Here is a 20,637-nt window from a genome sequence, read left to right on the forward strand (position 1 = left end):
GAAAACGAAGAGGTTTTCTCTTATTTGTGAGTCTATTTTAATTTATGAAGGGATTCTGCACATCTACAGGAAAACATCTTTCCAAAAGTATACTGAGAAAAAAGGTTTTAAAGAAACATGCTTGCTTGCCTATTAATATATAGGTAACATTACAATAATTAACTTTAAATTACTAAAACATCACCAACAGTAATGATAACCCCATTTTCGTATAGATGTAAACAAAATTGTATCAAAGCCATCTGTTTTGATGTAAACAAATGTAACTTAAAAAAGTTCTGATGGTTGACAACAGAATTCAGCACAAACTCTGAAATGTTAAAAGCCTAGGCATACAGCATGAAGGGCTTTCACGGGATATCATCCAAATCCGCAAAAGGCACATCTAGAGGATACTAGCTTTAAATTGATACCCAATATGCATATAAAAATAAATAAATACAATTCTGAATACAATAATTTAGAAATAATAGTTATTAGCTAGCTTACCTTGAAGACGTACAGGTAGCCATAGAACATAAAGAAGATACACAGAGTACACACTTTTTCTCCCTTGGACTTATATAATTATGTTTTGTACATAGTTGTAAAAAAACTAGTGAAATGTGGCACCACTGAGTAGTTGGCAACAGTCGTGACAGCAGCCATTTTGTAAACTCTCTTCAACTTTCTCTACACTTGACAAAGTCCCCCAGAGGGCGAATTATCGTTTGTACAGTTTCTTTTCTGTATGTTCCATGGCCAACCACACTTCTTCAAGGTAAGCTAGCTGTATCCTACTTTATTATGGAATTCAAAGTCCTGGCCTGCAGCCTTTCATTGAACTAACAAACCTCGGATATACGTAAGTATTTCTGATACCAAGCACACCCTAATGTATTATTTATTACTATACTTACAACTGATACAGCTTCAAACTTGTCTTTCACATTGGTCACTTTTTTATTAGAAGATTGATCTGATCTGCAACATCAAAATTTGTTAATAACAATTTTGAAATATTTAAAATAAACTCAAATTAATTGGCATTTATTTTTTAACTTATAGAAACTGTAAAGTGAAATTGAATTGAATTGTAAAATAAAAGATAGAAAATATCTAGTACATGTTTATTGAAAGTAGCAGTGGACTGTAATCATTATAAGTTTGTTTTTAAAATATGTATAAACAAACAAAACATATGATTTGAATCACACATTGATAAATATAGTCTTTTTGAGAAATAATTGTATATAGGCTATGTAAATTATGTGTTTTTACACATTCTGGCCCCTTGAAATATTAAATTTTGTTATTTCAATCCATTTCTTGACCTGGTAAAGGGCACAGTTTTGAAATAGATCTTTTTATCAGTCCATCCTTTGTTTGTAATGTAGCAACTCGCACAAAATTGTCTTTTCCTGGATGCACTGCGATCACTCGCCCAATTTTCCAAGTACAAGGTGGTAAATTGTCGTCTTGAATAAGCATTATATCATCAATTTTTATATTAGGTCTTGATGTATTCCACCTTGACATTTTCTGCAGTTGGTTCAGATATTCCTTGCACCAGTGGATCCAAAAATGCTGCGAGAGTTGTTGAACATGTTGCCATCGAGAAAGTCTATTTAATTTCAGATCTTTAAGATTAGGTTCCGGAACACTGGTGAAAGAAGTTCCAATTAGGAAATGAGCAGGTGTTAAGGGAGTAAGATCATTTGGATCGCTAGATAAAGGTGTTAAAGGGCGTGAATTGACACAAGCTTCTATTTGTACTAATAAAGTGTACATTTCATTGAAAGTTAATTTTGTATTTTGCACTCCAGCTTCCCATAGCCCTCCGAAATTTGGTGAATGAGGGGGGATGAAACTCCAAGTGATCCCTTGTGTAGCTAAAGTTGACAGGACTTGGCTGTTGTGATCATCTGAACACCACAAATGTTTCAACTCTTGTAGTTCCTTGTCCGCACCAACAAATGTTTTAGCATTATCCGAGTAAATTTTGTATGGTTTCCCTCTGCGAGATACAAACCGCCTTAAGGCAGCAAGGAACGAATTTGTCGTTAAATCCTCAACTAGTTCAAGGTGAATGGCCTTTGTAGTGAAACACACAAACAGAGAAACGTATGCTTTTGTAACCTTAGTCCTTTTGTTGTTGCTTGCATGTATATATACAGGTCCAAAATAATCTAATCCACAATGGGAGAATGGTCTTGAAGGTTGAACTCTGTTTTGAGGTAGTTGTCCCATTAGTTGATTGGTAGCCTTAGGTTTAGTCTTGAAGCATTTCAGGCATTTGTGAACCACACTTCTGACTAAACTTCTACCATTTAATGGCCAATAAGTTTCTCGAAGGGAACTCAATAAAAGTTGTGGTCCTGCATGTAGTATTTGAACATGTAGATCTTCTGCAATTAACCGTGTTAGCCTATGTTTGTGATCAAGAATAATTGGATGTTTATTATCAACACTTAAAGTTGAATGTTTCAGTCGACCACCTACTCTGATCAGCCCTTGGTCATCAAGAAAAGGATTTAGCTGTAAGAGTTTGCTTGATTTATCAACAGAATTGTTTTCCTTCAATGTTTTCAGTTCATGGGAGAATGATTGAGATTGAGCTAGTTTTATAAGAGAAAGTCTCGAATCATTTATTTCTGAACATGTAAGTGAACCTGTGAGACAATCCTTGGATTTTGTATTTTTATAAAACCTTAGACAATATGCTACAACTCGTACAAGTTTCTGCAATGATGAATACTTGCTAAATATATCATGACCATGAACCTTTAAAGAGACGGCTGTTACAGTATTTGCCTTACGCAATTCTAAAAGTGAGTTGACACTTGTATCAAGTCGAAAGTTTGAGCCTTCCTTCCAAAATTGATGTTCTCCAGATAACCATTGTGGTCCATTCCACTAGAGAGATGACGATAAGAGGGGTTGAACCAAAGAGCCGCGAGATATTAGGTCTGCAGGATTTTCAGTGCCAACAACATGATTCCAATGGCTTATGTTTGTTAGGGATTGAATTGTTGAGATTCTGTTTGCAACAAATGTACTGTAATGAGACGATGGGGAATTGATCCAAGAAAGAACAACAGTAGAGTCAGAATAATAATAAACATTATTAGTATCAATGTTCAATGCTTTGATGAGAACTTGGGCTAATTGACTTAGTAGCAAAGCGCCACAAAGCTCCAATCTTGGAATTGAAGTCACCTTCAATGGAGCAACACGAGACTTTGATGAAATTAACGTCACATTTGTTTCTCCTTTTACATCTTGACACCTAAGATAAACACAAGCTCCATAAGCAGCCATGGATCCATCACAAAATCCATGAAGTTCTACAGTTGCAGGTTCATTGGATGACAATACATATCTGTTTATTGATAGTTTGTTCAAATTAGTTAATGATGCATGAAACTCAAGCCATCGATTATTCAAATGCGAGGGAAGTTTGTCATTCCAATCTAAGTTTTCCTTCCACAGTTGTTGCATTATAAGTTTAGCTAAGAGAATGACAGGTCCAATTAATCCCAAAGGATCAAATATCTTGGCTATTTCCGACAGAACTTGACGTTTTGTAATGTTTTGTGTTTGAGTATCTTGTGATAGTGAATATTTGAATACATCATGAGCGGTATCCCACATTAGACCCAGTGTTTTGACTATTGAGTTGTTTATGTCTAAATTGTGTTCAGGATGAGCTTCAATATCTGATTCAGGAACGTTCTTTAGTAAATCAACATGATTTGATGACCACTTTCTTAAATGAAAACCACCCTTGGATAGCAGTTCTATAAGATCACTTTGAAGACGTAGTGCTGATTCGATTGTATGTGCTCCACTTAGAACATCATCGACATAGAAATCACTGTGCAATGTTTTGCACGCGATTGGAAAAATTGAAACTTCATCTAGTGCAAGTTGTTGGAGTGTTCGGGTTGCTAGATATGGAGCGCTTTTGGTTCCATAAGTGACTGTCTTTAGTTGAAAGACCTTAATTGGTTCAGAAGTGTGTGATCTCCACAAAATGGATTGAAGGCTGTGTTGAGAGGGATCGATTTGTATCTGACGATACATTTTCTCAATGTCAGCTGTGAAGACGTATTTATGCATTCTGAATCGGGAAATAATAGAAAATAGTTCATCTTGTACTCTGGGGCCATTCATTGAAACATCATTAAGTGAAAGACCAGTTGAAGATTTAGCAGAAGCGTCAAAAACAACACGTAATTTTGTTGTGGTAGATGATTCCTTAATAACAGCATGGTGTGGAATAAAATATGATTGTGATAAACTTTTATGAGGCATGCTAGCTGAACTGAGTTCCCCAATACATTGCATGTGACCTAGCCTTTCATATTCACTCATAAAATCCCTGTAGTCATTGTACAACTTAAAGTTTTTGGCAAGTCTGTTTTCAAGAGTAGCAAACCGTTTGAAAGCGATTTGTTTGTTATCACCTAGATCGGAAACAGTATCCTTTAAAGGAATCTTTACGACGTATCTACCGCTTGTGTCGCGCATGGTTGTAGATTCATAATGTTCTTCACAAAGAAGATCCTCCCCAGTTAACGTGGATTGAGATTGATAATCTTCTAATTCCCAGAAACGTTGAATATTACTGTTTAACAAGTCTAGAGATGATACAAAGCATGTATGATTGTCGTCAGAAACGTGTTTTCTTACTTCTACATTCCCTGTGACTAACCATCCTAATTTAGTTTCCCTAAGAGATGGACCATTGACTGATAACTGTAATGTTTTGTCACCAAGAACGTCCCAAAACGCTTGAGCCCCTAGGATCATGTCTATTTTTGATGGGTTATAATAATAAGGATCTGCAAGAGCGACATCAGGGGGAATCTGAGTTGAATGATTGAATAAAACACTCCCTGGTAACTTTTCTGTAAGTTTGGGAAGAATTAGAAAGTCCATTTGTGTAGTGAATTCAGAATTTCTAGAATTGACTGTAACATTTACGACATGATTGACAGAAGTTGTATTACAATTAATGCCTGTTATTGAAACTGAAGCCTGTCTTTTGTTTACTTGTAATCGCTTACAGAGTGATTCTGAAATGAAGTTTGATTGTGATCCACAATCAAGTAATGCCTTACATGAAACAATCTTACCTCTAGGACTGATGACATCAACAATAGCTGTAGAAAGGATAGTCTGAGTTGGTCTGCTAGAGGATTGATCATTGGCTGATGCGCCTACAGAAATAACCTGTTTATTATCCCCAGTGAATAACTGTTTGTTATCTGAGTGTGGTTGACTGTTCTTACCACAACTGTCTTTAGGAATTGATACTGACTTAAGGCAAAGTAAAGTGTTGTGTCTTTTTCCACAAGATTTGCAAACACTCTTACTTTTACACTGATTAGTTTTGTGAAATTTCAGACAGTTGTTACACAAATTTAAGCTTCTTACCTTGTTTATTCTATCAGGTATTGCTAGGTTGTGAAATTGTTCACATTGAAATAAAAAATGTGAGGACTGGCACAGTTCACATTTAGGTTCTGAAGATGACAAGCATGGCTGTCGTGATGACCATGACTTGTTTTGAAACCCAGAAGCAGAAGTAGGTTTATGTTTGACAAAGTTAACATCATTATGTTTAGGAAGTGGAGCAACTAAAGGCTTACTGTTATTGTAATGAATAGAGTCTAGTATATGAAACCTATGATTTAAGAAATCATTTAGGTCTTGCATTGTTGGAAAGCTATTAGGCTTAAGATTATCTTGCCAATTCCTGAATGTGACAGGATCAAATTTGGAAGAAATCAAATGAATAAGTAGAGTATCCCATTTGTCAGTGGGTTCTCCAAGTGCATTCAATGCACGAATGTGCTTGTTGGAACTGTTGATCAGCTCTCTTAAAGATTGGACAGATTCTTTTTCTAACTTTGGTAGATTGAACAGAGAGTGAACATGTTTTTGAACTATTAATGTTTTGTTGTTATACCTCTCTTGAATGAGGTTCCAAGCTACTGCATAGTTAGTGGAAGTTAACTCCAAAGATGAAATTACGTCAAAAGCTTCCTTTTTCAAACAAGATTTAAGGTAGTGCAATTTTTCAACGTCTGTTAGAGATTCATTGTTATGGATCATCACCGAAAACATATCAGAAAACGGAAACCAATCGTCAAAAGATCCATCAAAGGATGGCAGATTTAATACCGGTAGGTTTAGTTTAGGCCCTGAAACCTTGTCTGAAGTTTTCATTTGAATTGAAGTATTCTGATTGTTTGTAGTGAATGATTTGGCCTTACCTATTATTTTGTAGTATGCCGATTCAAAGGTTTCCCTTTCTACCTGTTGGGCATCCTCGTCATCCTCCAGTTCGATGTCCTGTTGGATGAAGTCAAATTTGTCAAGAAGTGTCTCTGCCTTGGGAAGCCTGACGCATAGTTCATTCAAAAATCCGGGAGAATCAATGGAATTTTCCAAGAAATGTTCAAATCTTGTTAATTGTGCCTTGATTGTGCTTCTTTTCTTTATTAATGCGTCCATTTTGTCTTGGAAAAGTGCTAGTTGCAAGCTCTGTAATTTTGTCAGTTTGTTGATTGAAAAATGAAAAAAAATACTTTACTGAAAATAATAAAAACTGTAATGAATCATACTGGATTAAAATCCGGCTCGTTTTGACCAAAATGTAAAGTGAAATTGAATTGAATTGTAAAATAAAAGATAGAAAATATCTAGTACATGTTTATTGAAAGTAGCAGTGGACTGTAATCATTATAAGTTTGTTTTTAAAATATGTATAAACAAACAAAACATATGATTTGAATCACACATTGATAAATATAGTCTTTTTGAGAAATAATTGTATATAGGCTATGTAAATTATGTGTTTTTACACAGAAACACTTGTAGCTGTTAGGTGATATTTATTATCAATAATTTCTGAGCATTCTATTCAGTAGTGATGGTCAAAACCAGAAATTTTGAATCTCGAAACCAACACCGAAACTTAAAAATTCAAATCTCGAATCTCAAAACCTAGAGGGGAAACTTTTTAGTTACCTGGTCAAGCTTGCTATAAATACCTAATGATAACATTTTCATTATGATTATACGATCAAAACTGAAAGAAATTGACTCCTGTCCTCCTGATCCAGACATAAAATATAAAATAAAATGTGAAAGATAAACTTCAAACCCTAAAAAACATAACTTTTTATAAACAACTAAAATGAAAATAAATTAAACTTCTGATGGTAACATAAAAACATGAATATTAGATTAATAAGAACATTTAGTGGTAAATATTTCTTTGTGTTTAATAAATATCGATATGAAACAATGACAAAACTGTACATATTTTATTTTCTTTGAAAAATGTGATAGATATTAACTGTGATGAAGATTTATTTAAACCTGTTAATTTACTAGGTATCTATTTAGATAGTAAACTCTCATGGGATGTACATGTAAATAGTCTATGTAAAAAGCTGTCTAGAGTAGTGTGTCTACTGCGAAAACTGAAAACATGTGTCAGTGAAGATGTGTTGCTTATGACCTACTTTGGTCTATTCCACACACATCTATTGTATGGAATAAAGCTCTGGGGCAATTCGCCCTCTGCCATAGATGCTTTCACATGGCAGAAAAAGGCTCTCAGAGTTATGGCTGGGCTAGATTCTTCAGACTCTTGTAGAACAATTTTTCCACTATTTAATATAATGACCCTTGCTTGTATTTACATCCACAGCAATCTTATTTTTGTTAAATCTAATTTAGAAACTTTTAATCAACAGTTATCAGTTCATGATCATGACACAAGAAATAGAGGTAATCTTGTTAAACCTAATATTAGATTGCACAAGTACTTTAAGAGCCATAAATACCAACAACTGTTGTTCTTCAATAAACTGCCAGAGATTGTGAGGCTGTTGCCTATTAAGAAATTTAATGGTGTGATTACAAAATGGTTAAAAAGTAAGGCTTTCTACACTGTAGATGAATTTTTAGACGCTAAGACTGATTGTATTATAGACTGACTGTGATGTATTTTTGCACTGACGATGCCTATTGTAACTTTCTGTTATTTAATGGCAAATAAATATTCTTGATTCTTGAAACTGAATTGAAATTTGTTCTACTATTCAAGATGCCTTTTGCAGTTCAGAATAGAATTTACTTGTTTGATTAGTGTTAATGGAGATATGTTTGCTCCATCGCTACCAGCTTGTGTGTTAACTATGTTATAAACAATTATAATGACACAAAAAATGTCAGCAGTTTCAAAAATAAAAGTGCCGAAATTTTCAATTTTGAAACTTATCTCGAAAATCACTGATCTAATCTCAAAACCGAAACTTTTCCAAAGTTTTAATGGTTTTGATATTTGAGATTCAGTTTTCACAAATCACTACTAGACAGTAAAGAATAATTCATTTTATTTCACTGTAGCTGTGTGGCTGAAATATTTCATACGACAAAATTATATCATGTTACAATTGAATATTTCTCTTTAAAACTTTAACTAGAACGTTTAAAAGACTCAAAGGAGAACTTAAGCCCCGATCTATGTTGGCCCTGAAATTGGATCGTGTAAAAACACATGCTCCTGGTCATGATTTGGCTTGAGATCGGGTAGGGAGGTCGGGAAGGATTTTCATCCGATTTAGGGAGGAAGGGTGGGGATAGTGCACATCCGGTGGGAGCTGATGATAATTCCTAAGCTCTACACCAGGCAAATCTCTCAGTCCAACCTTGATATGAATGCCTGAGTTTTCTTTTAAGTTTTGTGTGTGGTTTTAAGATGACGGAATCTACTTCACAGGAGGAAAGAGACGTTTTGACATAAATTATCGAAGTGTACTAATCTTACAGACTGTTGCGGGACACTTCTCAAGCTTTATATTTTCAACCATTACAACTTCAACTTAAGCACCACTTCAAACACCAACCAAGGTTGTCTTTATGCTGATGACACCAATTTGAAAATCACTGCATCAACCGTTGCTGAATTAGAAATTAAAATTAATTCCGACCTAACTCTCTTAAAAAAATTTTTTAATGCCAACAATTTGCTTTTAAATCCTGAAAAAACTAATATTATTTGTTTTAAAACTCGATCAGATCAAAATATAACTCAACCTAATGTTACCATATTTGATAAAAAAATTGAGGTTAAAGACAGCATAAAATTTTTAGGATTAGAAATAGAAAGTACACTTAAATGGAACCGTCATGTTGAACAATTACTCACCAAAATTTCTTCTGGCCTTTATGCATTGGTTAGGTTGAAAAATTTTTGTGAAAAAGAATCTCTAAAAGTTGTTTATTTCTCTTACATCCATTCAGTGATATCATTTGGGCTAGGGCCTATCTCTTTATGGTGCAACTACTAAAGAAAACTTAAACTCTATCTTGATAATGCAAAAAAAGCCATTAGAATTATTCGTAATTTACAACCCAGAACTTCAGTTAAAGATTATTTTAAATTAGAAAACATAATGACTGTTTATGGAATGTATGTTTTTGAAACAGTTTTATCCATAAAAAATAGATTTCAGGAATTGGAGCTAATCGGTAACAATCATGAATATAACACCAGAAATCGGGGCTGTATCGCAATGAGCTATCACACTCTGGAACTTTTCAAAAAGAAACCTAAATATGCTGGTTCAAAATTTTATAACAAAATTCCAAAAAGCATAACAGATGAGGTGTCAACCAAAAAATTCAAAATTAAATTGAAGCAGTACCTCATCAGCAAAGCTATATATTCTTTCGATGAGTTGTAGGAGGTAATGTCAATTTTTGAATATATTGTTAATTCTAAGATACCTTTGTTTTTCATTTTTCAATACCTGTATATTTTGACACTATTTATGTATGTATTGTATACTACTAACAAATAAAGATTATTTGAATTTGAATTTGAAACAACTCCCAAAAAATAACTTCCTAAAAAGACGACGTTCTCCAACGAAGGAAAGCAACGCACTGAGCTCAGATCCGAACGTGCGCTGAGAATGGGTCGTGTAAACACAACGCTCTGTCGACCAGGTGACAGAGCGGTCGTGACCAGGAACGGGAAAGGGCGGTCGAGGTCGGGTCGTGTAAACTTTAACATTTTCATCGAAATAGAAAACCTCAAAATAGAAAAGAAAATCTACAAAGTTGCAAATACATTAAAATAATTACAGAACTAATTTTACTAAAATACAGGAATTAAGTGTAGCTGGAATTAGATATGTGTAGCTATCTCCTCCTATTCATCTATCTCAGTCCCATACTAAAGATAAAGATTAAATTAAGCCTAACGATACAACTATGCCAACTCCTACTGTAGTTTTCCAAACAAAAAAACATAAATTTAATTCTTTATTAGATACCGCATACTGATAATCATGTTAGTGGATGAATTGTTGAACACAGTCAATTTCATTTAACAAGACAAGATCCCTTAACTGTGTGCAGCACAAACTTACTGATATTGGTTCAATCTTCTCCTCTTTGCGGCCGGCCCCTCTCCCTTGTCAGGCGTGGGTCTCATGGTTATCTTGGATAATTGAGACGCAGCACTCTGTACCCTCTCTTGTGACTGCAATCATAGGGTGAGAATAGAGTTATGAAAACAATAGAAAATCATATCATCATTTGAAACGATTTACTAGACAGATAGACAAGCAGACTTTGCTTGGATTAGAGTAGTTTATAGGATTGTGTATTTTTTACATTTTCATTTCAATTACTCACCAGGTTTTCAGAGCTACTCAGGCTAATTTTCTTCTGCAAATGAGCCTGGATCTTGTCAATCGGGAAGAAACTAGCACCAACCGGATTCCTGTAATAAGGTGGGGAGTTAATTAATATACATACAGTATCAGGAAAATGAATTTTAAAATATTATAAATACTTTAAAAAAGTCGCTTTACTTTTTATCCTACCCTTCTCATTACAAGGGTATTCACATACATTGAGTACCATTAGATATATAGCTTTAAGTTACCTATTAAAATTAGATAGAGATAGCAATACATTTGAGTTTTAATTATCCAACCCTGTTAGTTTGGTCTCAAGGTCTGATAAGTGAAAAGGTATGTTGACACGGATAATATTTAAACTAGAGATGGACCAGAGTGGATTTTAAGTTAGGGACGGGATTCTTTTTTCCATCATAATTTAAGACGAGATTATAGATCTCATTACTATCGGTAATTATTAGTTTGCACAGTTTTACAATGGTTTGTAAATAACAATAGAAAACCATTAAAACAACAACTACTGTAAAGTACAATACTAAAACTACAAAGGTTTATACAAAAGAGTGTACAACAAAACAAAAACTTACAAGCACTTAAATAGTTATGAAAATCTTAAATAAGAGAAAAAAATAATACATAATGTAAAACTTTAACATGCACACCAGAACTAATTGGAAACTGGAACACAACAATAACAGTCTATAAGAAACAAAACAAAATTGTAGTTTTTACGGTGTTACTTCTGATCTCAGTGATAATGATATCATATTCAGTAAAACTTATTACATCCGGGATGGATGGGACCAGGGTCATAACAGATAATCAAATGACCAAATAAACCAATTTTGAAATGTACACAGTTAAAAAAACGTCTCCAGAAAGCCTCTGCAATAGCCGTAACAGGTTTTGTTGCATTTCCTTTGAGTAGGCAATCATTTTTTTTTATTCTTTTTATGATCTCGTCTTGAAAAAGTCTTGGAGCAATGTCAATTTTGCTCGAAATTTCTCAAAAATTAGAGACCGGTCCATCCCTAATTTAAACCCTTCTTAAATCATTAATTAAATGCTTAAGGTTTGCATTTCATTGAAAACAGTAACATTCTCTTGTTTTCAAAGCATCATCCCATACAACAAACTAAAGGCCTACCGCTGGTAAAACCGAAGATCGGATAATCGATACTGGGAAAGTATTCTCTGAATGATTAAATTGGAAAACTTTGTTATCTTCAATTCAAAGTTATACTAATAAGTTATACGCTACACGCCTTTAAATGGTATTCCCGATTAATATAAGTACTTCTTAAGATCACACCTACATTATAAGTTCCTATTCTAATTAAAACCTACTTAGCAGCTTCCTCCTTGAATATGGTGCTGAATGGTGTGTCTTCATCGGCGTGTCTAGTCCTGATGGAATGAAGGAAGAGCAGACGGTCGCGCCGTGCAGGGTTGGGCGGATGTTGGTGGTCGACAGATTTGTCCACCAGGTGAATGGCGGCTCCGTCATGTCGAGCCATGCGAGCCATAACCTTGCAATCACCATGGTAGCACTGAAGCCACCTAAACGTACATTTCATTATGAAAAAAGGATTTATTTTGCAATTTGTAATAAATTTCTAGCAAGACCTTAGAAATAATCCTAAACAATTGTGGGTGAAAAGTATTGAAGTAACAGGTTTATTTGTAGTCAGGAAGTCTTCAGTACCAACTTAAGATAAGAACAATAACTATAAGTGTGCATTTTGAAATTTGAAATTAAAAAATTCTTTATTGCTCAATATACAAAGTAAAGTAAAGTTATAACTTACTTAGTTACTTACTTAGTTAATTTTGTAAAGTTTATCAAGAATCAGTAAGACCTCTTCATAGACTTCTTTCCAGTCAAATATTATATTTTATACATATACAAATCAAAAAAGTATAAAATAAGAGGAACAAAACAAACTGAATACAGGTGGCACTGGAGAGAAGAAGAAACATCCTGATTCAGTCAGTTTTATATCTTGTCAGTGGCAGTGATAAGACAGTACTCGCCAGCCAGCATAGTTTAAATCAGTTTTATAAATTTGTATTCCATTTAAATAATGTTATCAACATGACAAGTTTAATCATTTTATTATGACAGTCTTAAAGAATCTATTGACATACCACAATGTATTAATACATTAATGATGTGGTTGCATACAGAATGACATGAGGATGTTCCAAGGAATGAAACTAGTCGTGATACCAACAACTGCGGTTGGATAAGGTAATCATTTGATTTTATCAGTATTTTCTATATTATTAAAATGTGTAATAAATAGTCATAAGAATAAACCAGAGCAATCAGGATGGCAATCACAATATGAAAAACGACCAACTGAAACTACAATTTAGTTCTGAATTTTGAATGCCTAAACATTTTGATCCTTCAATTACTCCAGTTGCAAACCAAAGACCATCCAAAGAAGTTACACAAAGACTATGGTAACTTCTAAAATTTATTGGTAATGGTTAAATTATGCAAAAAATGTTGAGAAAACAGGGGAACCACCGTACAAGCACATTTGTAGAAATCAAAGAAATAAAATACAATGCAAAATGGAGTACTAAATTCATCCACTCGGGTTAGTTACCTGCACTTAACATCCTCATAGATTTGAGTGTAGTAGAACCCCACACCGTCGTAGTACAGAGTCTGATCTTTGGGTCCCGGCAACACCTCTGACTTCGGATAGCCCTGAAATGTAAAACACTATTAGATAGTTTTACATTCATGATCAGATCTAGAAGCAATGCGTCGACAAGTGTGTTTCGTGCAGTGTTAGGCCTATCCTTCTCAGTCAAAATATTACTTTTAGATTAGCTCAGTGTTAACCCATGTTATCAGAGAAGCAGGCTAGTAGAGATGAACGTTATTTAAAGTGATAGGATAAATAATACTGTTACTTATGTGTCACCTATTACCCTGGTAATGGATTATTGAAAATACCCTATTTTTTTTAACATCCGAACTGGTCAAATAACTTTCCTCTGGCCGCGTTTTCCTATCAACAGCGAAATAATCGTGCTTTGGTAATAGATTACTGAGAATACAATTATTTTTGTAATGTCGTTAGCACTGTTAGACCGAGCAAGGGTTAACGCTGATCATGTCTTCCTAACAGCAAGCATCACAAAATAATTTAGTGCCTTTGTAAATAGATAACTACTGGTAAGCCTTTTCACTAAAAACCAATTTCACTAAAGAGAACTAAACCAAACCGTACACAATTATCGATAAGAAGCTCTCTGATTCTTACATTCTAGACCTTTGTACAGGGTGAGGCAGTGAAAGGGCACAATTTTGAAAAATCACAAATAATTCATTTAAAAAAAAATTATAGTTGTTTAACATAAATCCTAAGTACGGTACATGAGTGGAAATCAATGTTTCACCTTAAAAATAATTATTTTTAACAGTGTCAGTAAAATGCCGTACTTGGTTTTGCACACATTGTTGAATTATGAATTGAAATCACCCCATGACCTTTTTTAGCATTTTCAAAATGTTTACAATCGTTTTATACCTCTTTGTCGTACTAGCAGTGGCTTCAAAGTTATTCGCCTAAAAGAGGATGACTTTCCTTGATTGCGCGGGAGCCCTCGGCGATAGACTGAACTCACAATAGAAAGTGCGCTGAGTACAAACCACAATATCCATATTTTTGTGATATGCTTTTACAGCAACCGCGTGCACTCGTCCAATGCTCCATGGCTACTGTAATTTCTACTTGTTTAGACGCTTATGGTCATTTCCCCGTACTCAGTCTCCACTTCCTTGTCAGCTGGTACCGGAATTGTGCCGTTTCACTGCTTCACCCTGTATTTCTTCAATTTATGTAAATACACAAAATTAGTTCACCAAATAAAAAATACTCTCTGAAAGAAGTTTATTTAGCAGCACTGTACGATTTTTTACTGCTAATTTAAGATATCATAATACATTATTCATATTTTTCTATGACATTTCCCTAACGTGCTTCACCAAAGACAATTATTAACCTACTAAAATGTACAAAACATTTCCATACTGTACTGAAAATTAATATACCGTAATGAATCAATCATGGACTAGCCCAACTATTACTCAGTTAATTATATTCTGGTTAAGAAAACTTGAACAGAATTCATAAACAACTGTTGCTTTATTCAGCAACTAAAACAGTAGTAATTAACTATGTTGTTAAAACTGGTGAAGTGTTGCAGTCAAGTTAAAATCTGAATAATAAAAATTTGAGATTAAAGTGAATAATGGTTAGGACCAAAGGGAAATTTGAACACAAAACTGCTACAGGACTTGTGTAACACACTAATTACTTTTACGATAAAACTGCTATCATCAATATGTAATAGCTATCACTAACCTGCGATGGCAGTTCGTCTGCATCTTCACTATCATACTCTTCCTTGACCTCAACATCGAGGGGAAGATCTGGTGTTTCCTAGAACATTTTAAACCATGTCAGAAATATAAACTACAATATTGCACAATTAAAAGTAATATTCTACTAAGTCCACTTTAATAAATGGGACAGCTTAAATCTTCTGTGGTGAAAATTTTACACAAGTTAATTATTATAAAGTCAATATAATGTTATACACTTTATTGGTTTTCACCTAAAATAGTTCTGAGAGAAGACCGTCAAGGTTTGCAAAGTTTCGTTGGATATAATTTTTGTCACGATATTGTCTACTCTAGGGTATTTACATTAATTGAAAATTATATTTTGTCGCATAGCTCAAACGATGTAGTTACAGTAGAAGCCTGCCATTCTGAGCTAACCGGGAACAGGTCCTGTTATGATCAGCGGCAATTGGAATAGTCGGATTTCTGAATCAGCGATCATCATGATCGTGGAAGACTCTGTTCTCGATTTTGCCATGACTATGGAATATTGCTCTTGTTTCCTAAGCCTAAAGTGTTAACAAAATACAATAGTAGGCCCATTCAACGTTTGAAAAGTATAAACAAATTATCCCTTCATTTTTCCCTGTTTAAATCCAGTAGCGTTCATCCCCTACAAAATACAATAGTAGACCCATTTAACGTTTGAAAAGTATAAACAAATTATCCCTTCATTTTTCCCTGTTTAAATCCAGTAGCGTTCATCCCCTATCAGATGGTCACTGTAAATTTTTAGTTTAATTATTTTATAAAGATTATTATATATTTGTTTCTCATTAATTTAAAAGTTTATTCTCATAAGTCACCTAGAGAAAGAATGCCTTGGATAATGTGTGTGGATAAATATCTTGTCCGCAGACCCCTAGGTTTTAAAAAGTGAATAACAACTACCCAGTAAAAACTTCAGTTGCTCAAAATATTGATTACTCAAGTATTATATTTATTGAAAACTAAAAAAAATAAACCTTTTTAAAGCCTAATTGTAATAAACATTAAAATAAAATAAACACAAAACAACTTTGAACAACCCGGAAATCCTTGAATAATTTACAAGCAACTGTAAATCTCTGCATTAAGATTTGACACATGTTAGGTCCAGAAAAGCATTCTGCTCTGAGGAAAGGTGAAAAAATAAGACATTTGTCAGTAGGAGCATTACTTACTTGATCTCCGATAGGTTCAGCAGATGAGCTGGCTCTGAAAAGGTGAGAATATTTTATTGACAATACAATAGTCTAATAGAACAATATCCGACTATAAAAATATTTCAATTAAAAAAAGCACCGTTTAGTAACCCAAGCCAATATTAAGTATTCAGTGGCGGCGATTGGGCTTGAGAGGTGGGGGGGCGAAATCTAGATTTATTGTTGATATAATTCTATTTTATAATTTTGATAAAATATTCCTTATGAAAGTGGGGGGGCAACTGCCCCCCCTGGCCCCCCCTAAACGCCGCCTCTGTAAGTATTAACTAGAGAACTTTTTTTTATGAATCTTTATGCTCAGTGGTTAAAGTGCTAATTTACAATAGACTTAACTTCGTTTTACAACCCCGAGAAGGATAAATTCTGGATGTTGCAACAAAACTATGTGCAAGAAAACCTGTTACAAATCATGTGAGGTATAAGTTCTTAAATAGGCTACAAACAATACCTGATTGTTTACATGTTATGTAAGAGCAGCATAAATTCAATAAATAAGTCTAATAAAACCCAATTAGACTTGTGAAACAACTAGGTATCCTTAGATTGAAAAAATGTATTTGGAAATGATTTTTTTTAAACTTGAATATTAAAATATCACAGTATTAGATATCCAATTAGGGGGCGCCACCTAAGTTTTAACCTAAATTAGGAGTGAAGGATGATTGTAGAATGAAGTGGGGTGGATTGTGTAGCTTTGTTACTGGCTAAGATCAGCTGTTTCATTAGTTAGGACCGTTTATTAAAAGCTTACAGTTTAAGGTCCAGTTTTCAACCATCAAAAAGCAACTAACCTTTCCCAGAGTCTAGCTGGCAACCATTAGATTACCAGGCTACCACTATAACCACTCAGTTTTATTATTTGGATACATATAAACATTTGTATAATTAAAGAATTTGAGCATCACCTAAAGAGATGTAGGTAATATTAAATAAAAACTGGTGTTTAACACGTTCGCTACTGCAATAGTACGAAATTTTCCATTCACATGGACCAGCGACGCACATATGCGACGGCCGGTTTCCACCCATAGACTGCTATCGCATATATGCGACGGCTAGTCACATTAAAATAGACTGCCGACGCATATTTGCGTCGGGGTTCTAATGTTATTAAAATGCTTATATCTTTGTAGTGGTCTATTTGAAGGCACAGAATTCCCTGCAGTGGTCTACAGAGATGTCTGACGCACAACTGCGTCGCTTGGTCTGTGGATATGATGACTGGTGAGTGGTGACGTCATATAATAGTTGGAAAAACTGGTCTTTACTTTTATGCATCACTGTATGTATGTATGCAGTATGCATGCTGCATTATCCTATGTAGCTTTTATATTTGTTCAGTTATAAACTGTTCTTGAATAATCTGTTTATTTTTTTACTTACTTTCACCTTAAAACACAAAAAATGAACTGTCGCATATATGCGAGGTTTAGTGTATTTCAAGAAAACTATGATAATTGTCACTATTGTTTTCGCTGTAGACCGGGCGTCGCAAATATGCGACATTACAAAAGGTTATAAAAAATACAAAAAACCAAGAATAATTTATTTACAAACACGATTGTAGCGTATTACAATGTAAATGATCACTGTTTTACAGGTTTTCGCCCGTGGTCTGTGTGTACTGTTATCCAAGTGACAGCCGGTCTATGTGTAAGATTCAAATGTATACCTCGGTCTATGGCAATGACCGCGGCGTCGCATATATGCGACGCTCAGTAGCGAACGTGTTAACGATAATTGCAATTCAATAAACTTTTAATACTTTAATTGGAGATGAGTGTAGGATGAGTGGCGCGATCTTGTAGTCTTTGTTTAGTAGCCTTTGTTCTTACAGTATTTATTGTAGTCTCCAATATTGTTTGCCACGTTGTGTGGCATCTTCAGGATGTTAGAGATGGTCTGTTTGAATTATGTACTATGTGTAAGTTACACAGATTCAACAATGTTTGTTGAGATGTCACGGTATCTTCCTGAAGATGCAGTAGGGCCACAGACATGGAGATGTCATGACATAAACTCAACAAACATTGAGCTGCATAAATCTGTGTAAGCTATGTAGTGTAGCTATATAATGTTAAGTAGGCTAAACATCTCTACAGCCTCCCTGACGATGCCACACACCGTAGCAAAATATTTTGGAGACGAAATAAAATCCTACAAGAACAAAGGTTACTGAACAAGATAATAAAATCACAACTAAGTTATGTGATGAGTAGCCTAAGCCATAGAAAACTTTGAAAGGCAGCCTTACATAGTATAAAATATGAGATATAATTATTGACATTGGTACATTGCCTATCATTGCTATTTACCTTGTATTTGGTGGACTGTCCATTTTATCTCTCTTCATTAGATTGGCTCGAAACCTTTTCTGTCGTTCTCTTCCTTGCACCTGCTTTTTCTCCATTTTCTCTTCTTTAACGCGTTCACGTTTAAGTGATTTCTTCAACACAGGTCCCATGACTTCTAAGCTGCAGTAGATGGAAATTAATTATTTTATTTACAAAACACGATTGAAAGTCTAAGTTATGGGGATTTTTAACCTAACTAAAATTGCTTGAAGTTCAAAATATAATGTGTCTAGGAGGATGACTTTGGAGAAAATAGCCTACTTTTTTTTAGAGATTAGGGCCTAAATCAGTACAGTATTTAACGTAAGTTAAATTACCTTCTATCTTGTAAATGTTTTCAGAATATATCATATTCATTTCACTACCAACAATTAAAGTAAGTTACCTCACAGCTACGGTTCAATAGGTTTGCTGTGTTGGTTTAGTTTTTATGATTTTGAGAAAATATGATTGCAAAATCACCAAAAATGCCTTGCCACTACAGAGTTTGCCAATTGCCAGTTGGAGGGTTAAAATTGATCTTATTGAAATATTGGGATTATAGTAGAGTCCCGCAAACTCGGCGTAATGTGGACTGGAAGAGTGCAGAGTTTGTGAAATGCCGGGTTATCGGGAACTAGGGTTAAAAATAAGAACAATACAGTTTTTAAGCTTTTTAACTGCCTTTTTTATTTATACTTATATTACAAGTCAGTATTAAGTCATCAGATATAATACAACAAATCCTTAATCTACCAGTTGGTTGCGAATAATTTGACTTAAGCTGGCTTGAGTCCATGATTAACTAGCACTCAAAAATCACTAATTTTCTGAATCTATAGTTTCAATCGATATTAAGTTAGCATAGGCCTAGGCTTAGCCCAGTTAAGAAACTGTTCCCCAAATTGATAGCCTACTTTTTTCATCTAATAGGCCTAATCCAATGGAGTCAGATCAATTAGGCTGGTATCAGTTTTTCCACTTTGGCTATAAGTGATATAACTTGTTGCCTCTTATTCATAGCCTATCCTACAAAACGAAAGTAACCATATTTTATTGTACTTGGCATGCTAAGTCAGTGATTAGGCCTATTATGTTAAATAATGACAAGGTACATTAACTTAGTACCATCATATTAGCCTACTTACCGTACTCTTATGTTACTGTCTTACGTTTCTATGTGATTATAATTTCTTAATTTCTTCAAAACTTTAAAATATTTTTATGTCTAGGTCATTCCGCCGGTAAGAAAGATCAACAAAACAAAACAATATAAATATAACCAATGAATGCCATGAGACGCCATTATGAAAACTGCATTCAATCGAAAATCACTAACTCGACACTGTAAACGAGAAAATGCAGAATTAAAATCGAACTTACCTGTTGATTGACTATGCTGAATATTCACTTAAAACATCAATAGAGATATTTATGTAAATTTTAATAAATTATCCATTTTATTAGTTTCTCAACATAAGCGTAAAGCGACAACACTCACACACTGACAACAGGACAAGGACATGGACAACGACAACACAGTGAGAGTGAACACAGTTGCAGTAGCCTAGTAGCGGAAATACGTACTGGGCTGTGGCAGTGGCACGGCCGCCGCGGTTTTATTTACATAAGAAATAGCACTTTTTCGTCTAAGTTACAACTTTGCCTCAGCCCCCAAAATGAGGTATTTTGGGGGCAGCCCCAAACTTTCAAATGTAAACACCTATCATGTGACCCCTCATTTTAAGGGGTTTAAGAATTAAAGCTCAAGACAAAAACTAGAGGTCAATATCGCACCCCTAATCAAAATGACAATCATTTTGAAATATCCCCTATTAACTTTTTAACAGGTTATAAGCAGGAAAGATAAACTCAGCATACCTTTATAAAAAAAGAGAATTCACCTTTTGATCAGTATTAAAATGTAATTTTTTTTAAAGTTAACTGGGAGTTTC

At 34.3% G+C, this 20,637-nt stretch overlaps 1 protein-coding gene across 4 annotated transcripts in view; it reads right to left on the reverse strand.

Annotated features, from left to right (window-relative positions):
- LOC129002151 (uncharacterized) overlaps nt 1–20,200 on the reverse strand; it is a 106,384-nt gene extending 86,184 nt beyond the window's left edge. For 3 of the 4 annotated variants that reach the window (XM_054429751.1, XM_054429752.1, XM_054429749.1), the window contains exons 1-9: nt 20,066–20,200; nt 18,665–18,823; nt 16,308–16,341; nt 15,104–15,181; nt 13,334–13,437; nt 12,063–12,275; nt 10,708–10,795; nt 10,440–10,552; nt 900–963 (exon numbers count right to left, since the gene is read on the reverse strand). In XM_054429751.1, coding sequence (XP_054285726.1) covers nt 900–963; nt 10,440–10,552; nt 10,708–10,795; nt 12,063–12,275; nt 13,334–13,437; nt 15,104–15,181; nt 16,308–16,341; nt 18,665–18,813 — 843 coding nt within the window. In that variant the 5' untranslated portion in view covers nt 18,814–18,823; nt 20,066–20,200. Of the gene's footprint in view, nt 1–899; nt 964–10,439; nt 10,553–10,707; nt 10,796–12,062; nt 12,276–13,333; nt 13,438–15,103; nt 15,182–16,307; nt 16,342–18,664; nt 18,824–19,830; nt 19,922–20,065 lie in introns of those variants that run through there. The other variant, XM_054429750.1, reaches the window with a different exon arrangement.
- Between the last annotated feature and the right edge of the window lie 437 nt (nt 20,201–20,637).

Source organism: Macrosteles quadrilineatus, unplaced genomic scaffold, assembly GCF_028750875.1.
Source record: "Macrosteles quadrilineatus isolate MER2022 unplaced genomic scaffold, UCM_ALF_1.0 Scaffold_9__3_contigs__length_116548681, whole genome shotgun sequence".
Taxonomy (NCBI): Eukaryota; Metazoa; Arthropoda; class Insecta; order Hemiptera; family Cicadellidae; genus Macrosteles; species Macrosteles quadrilineatus.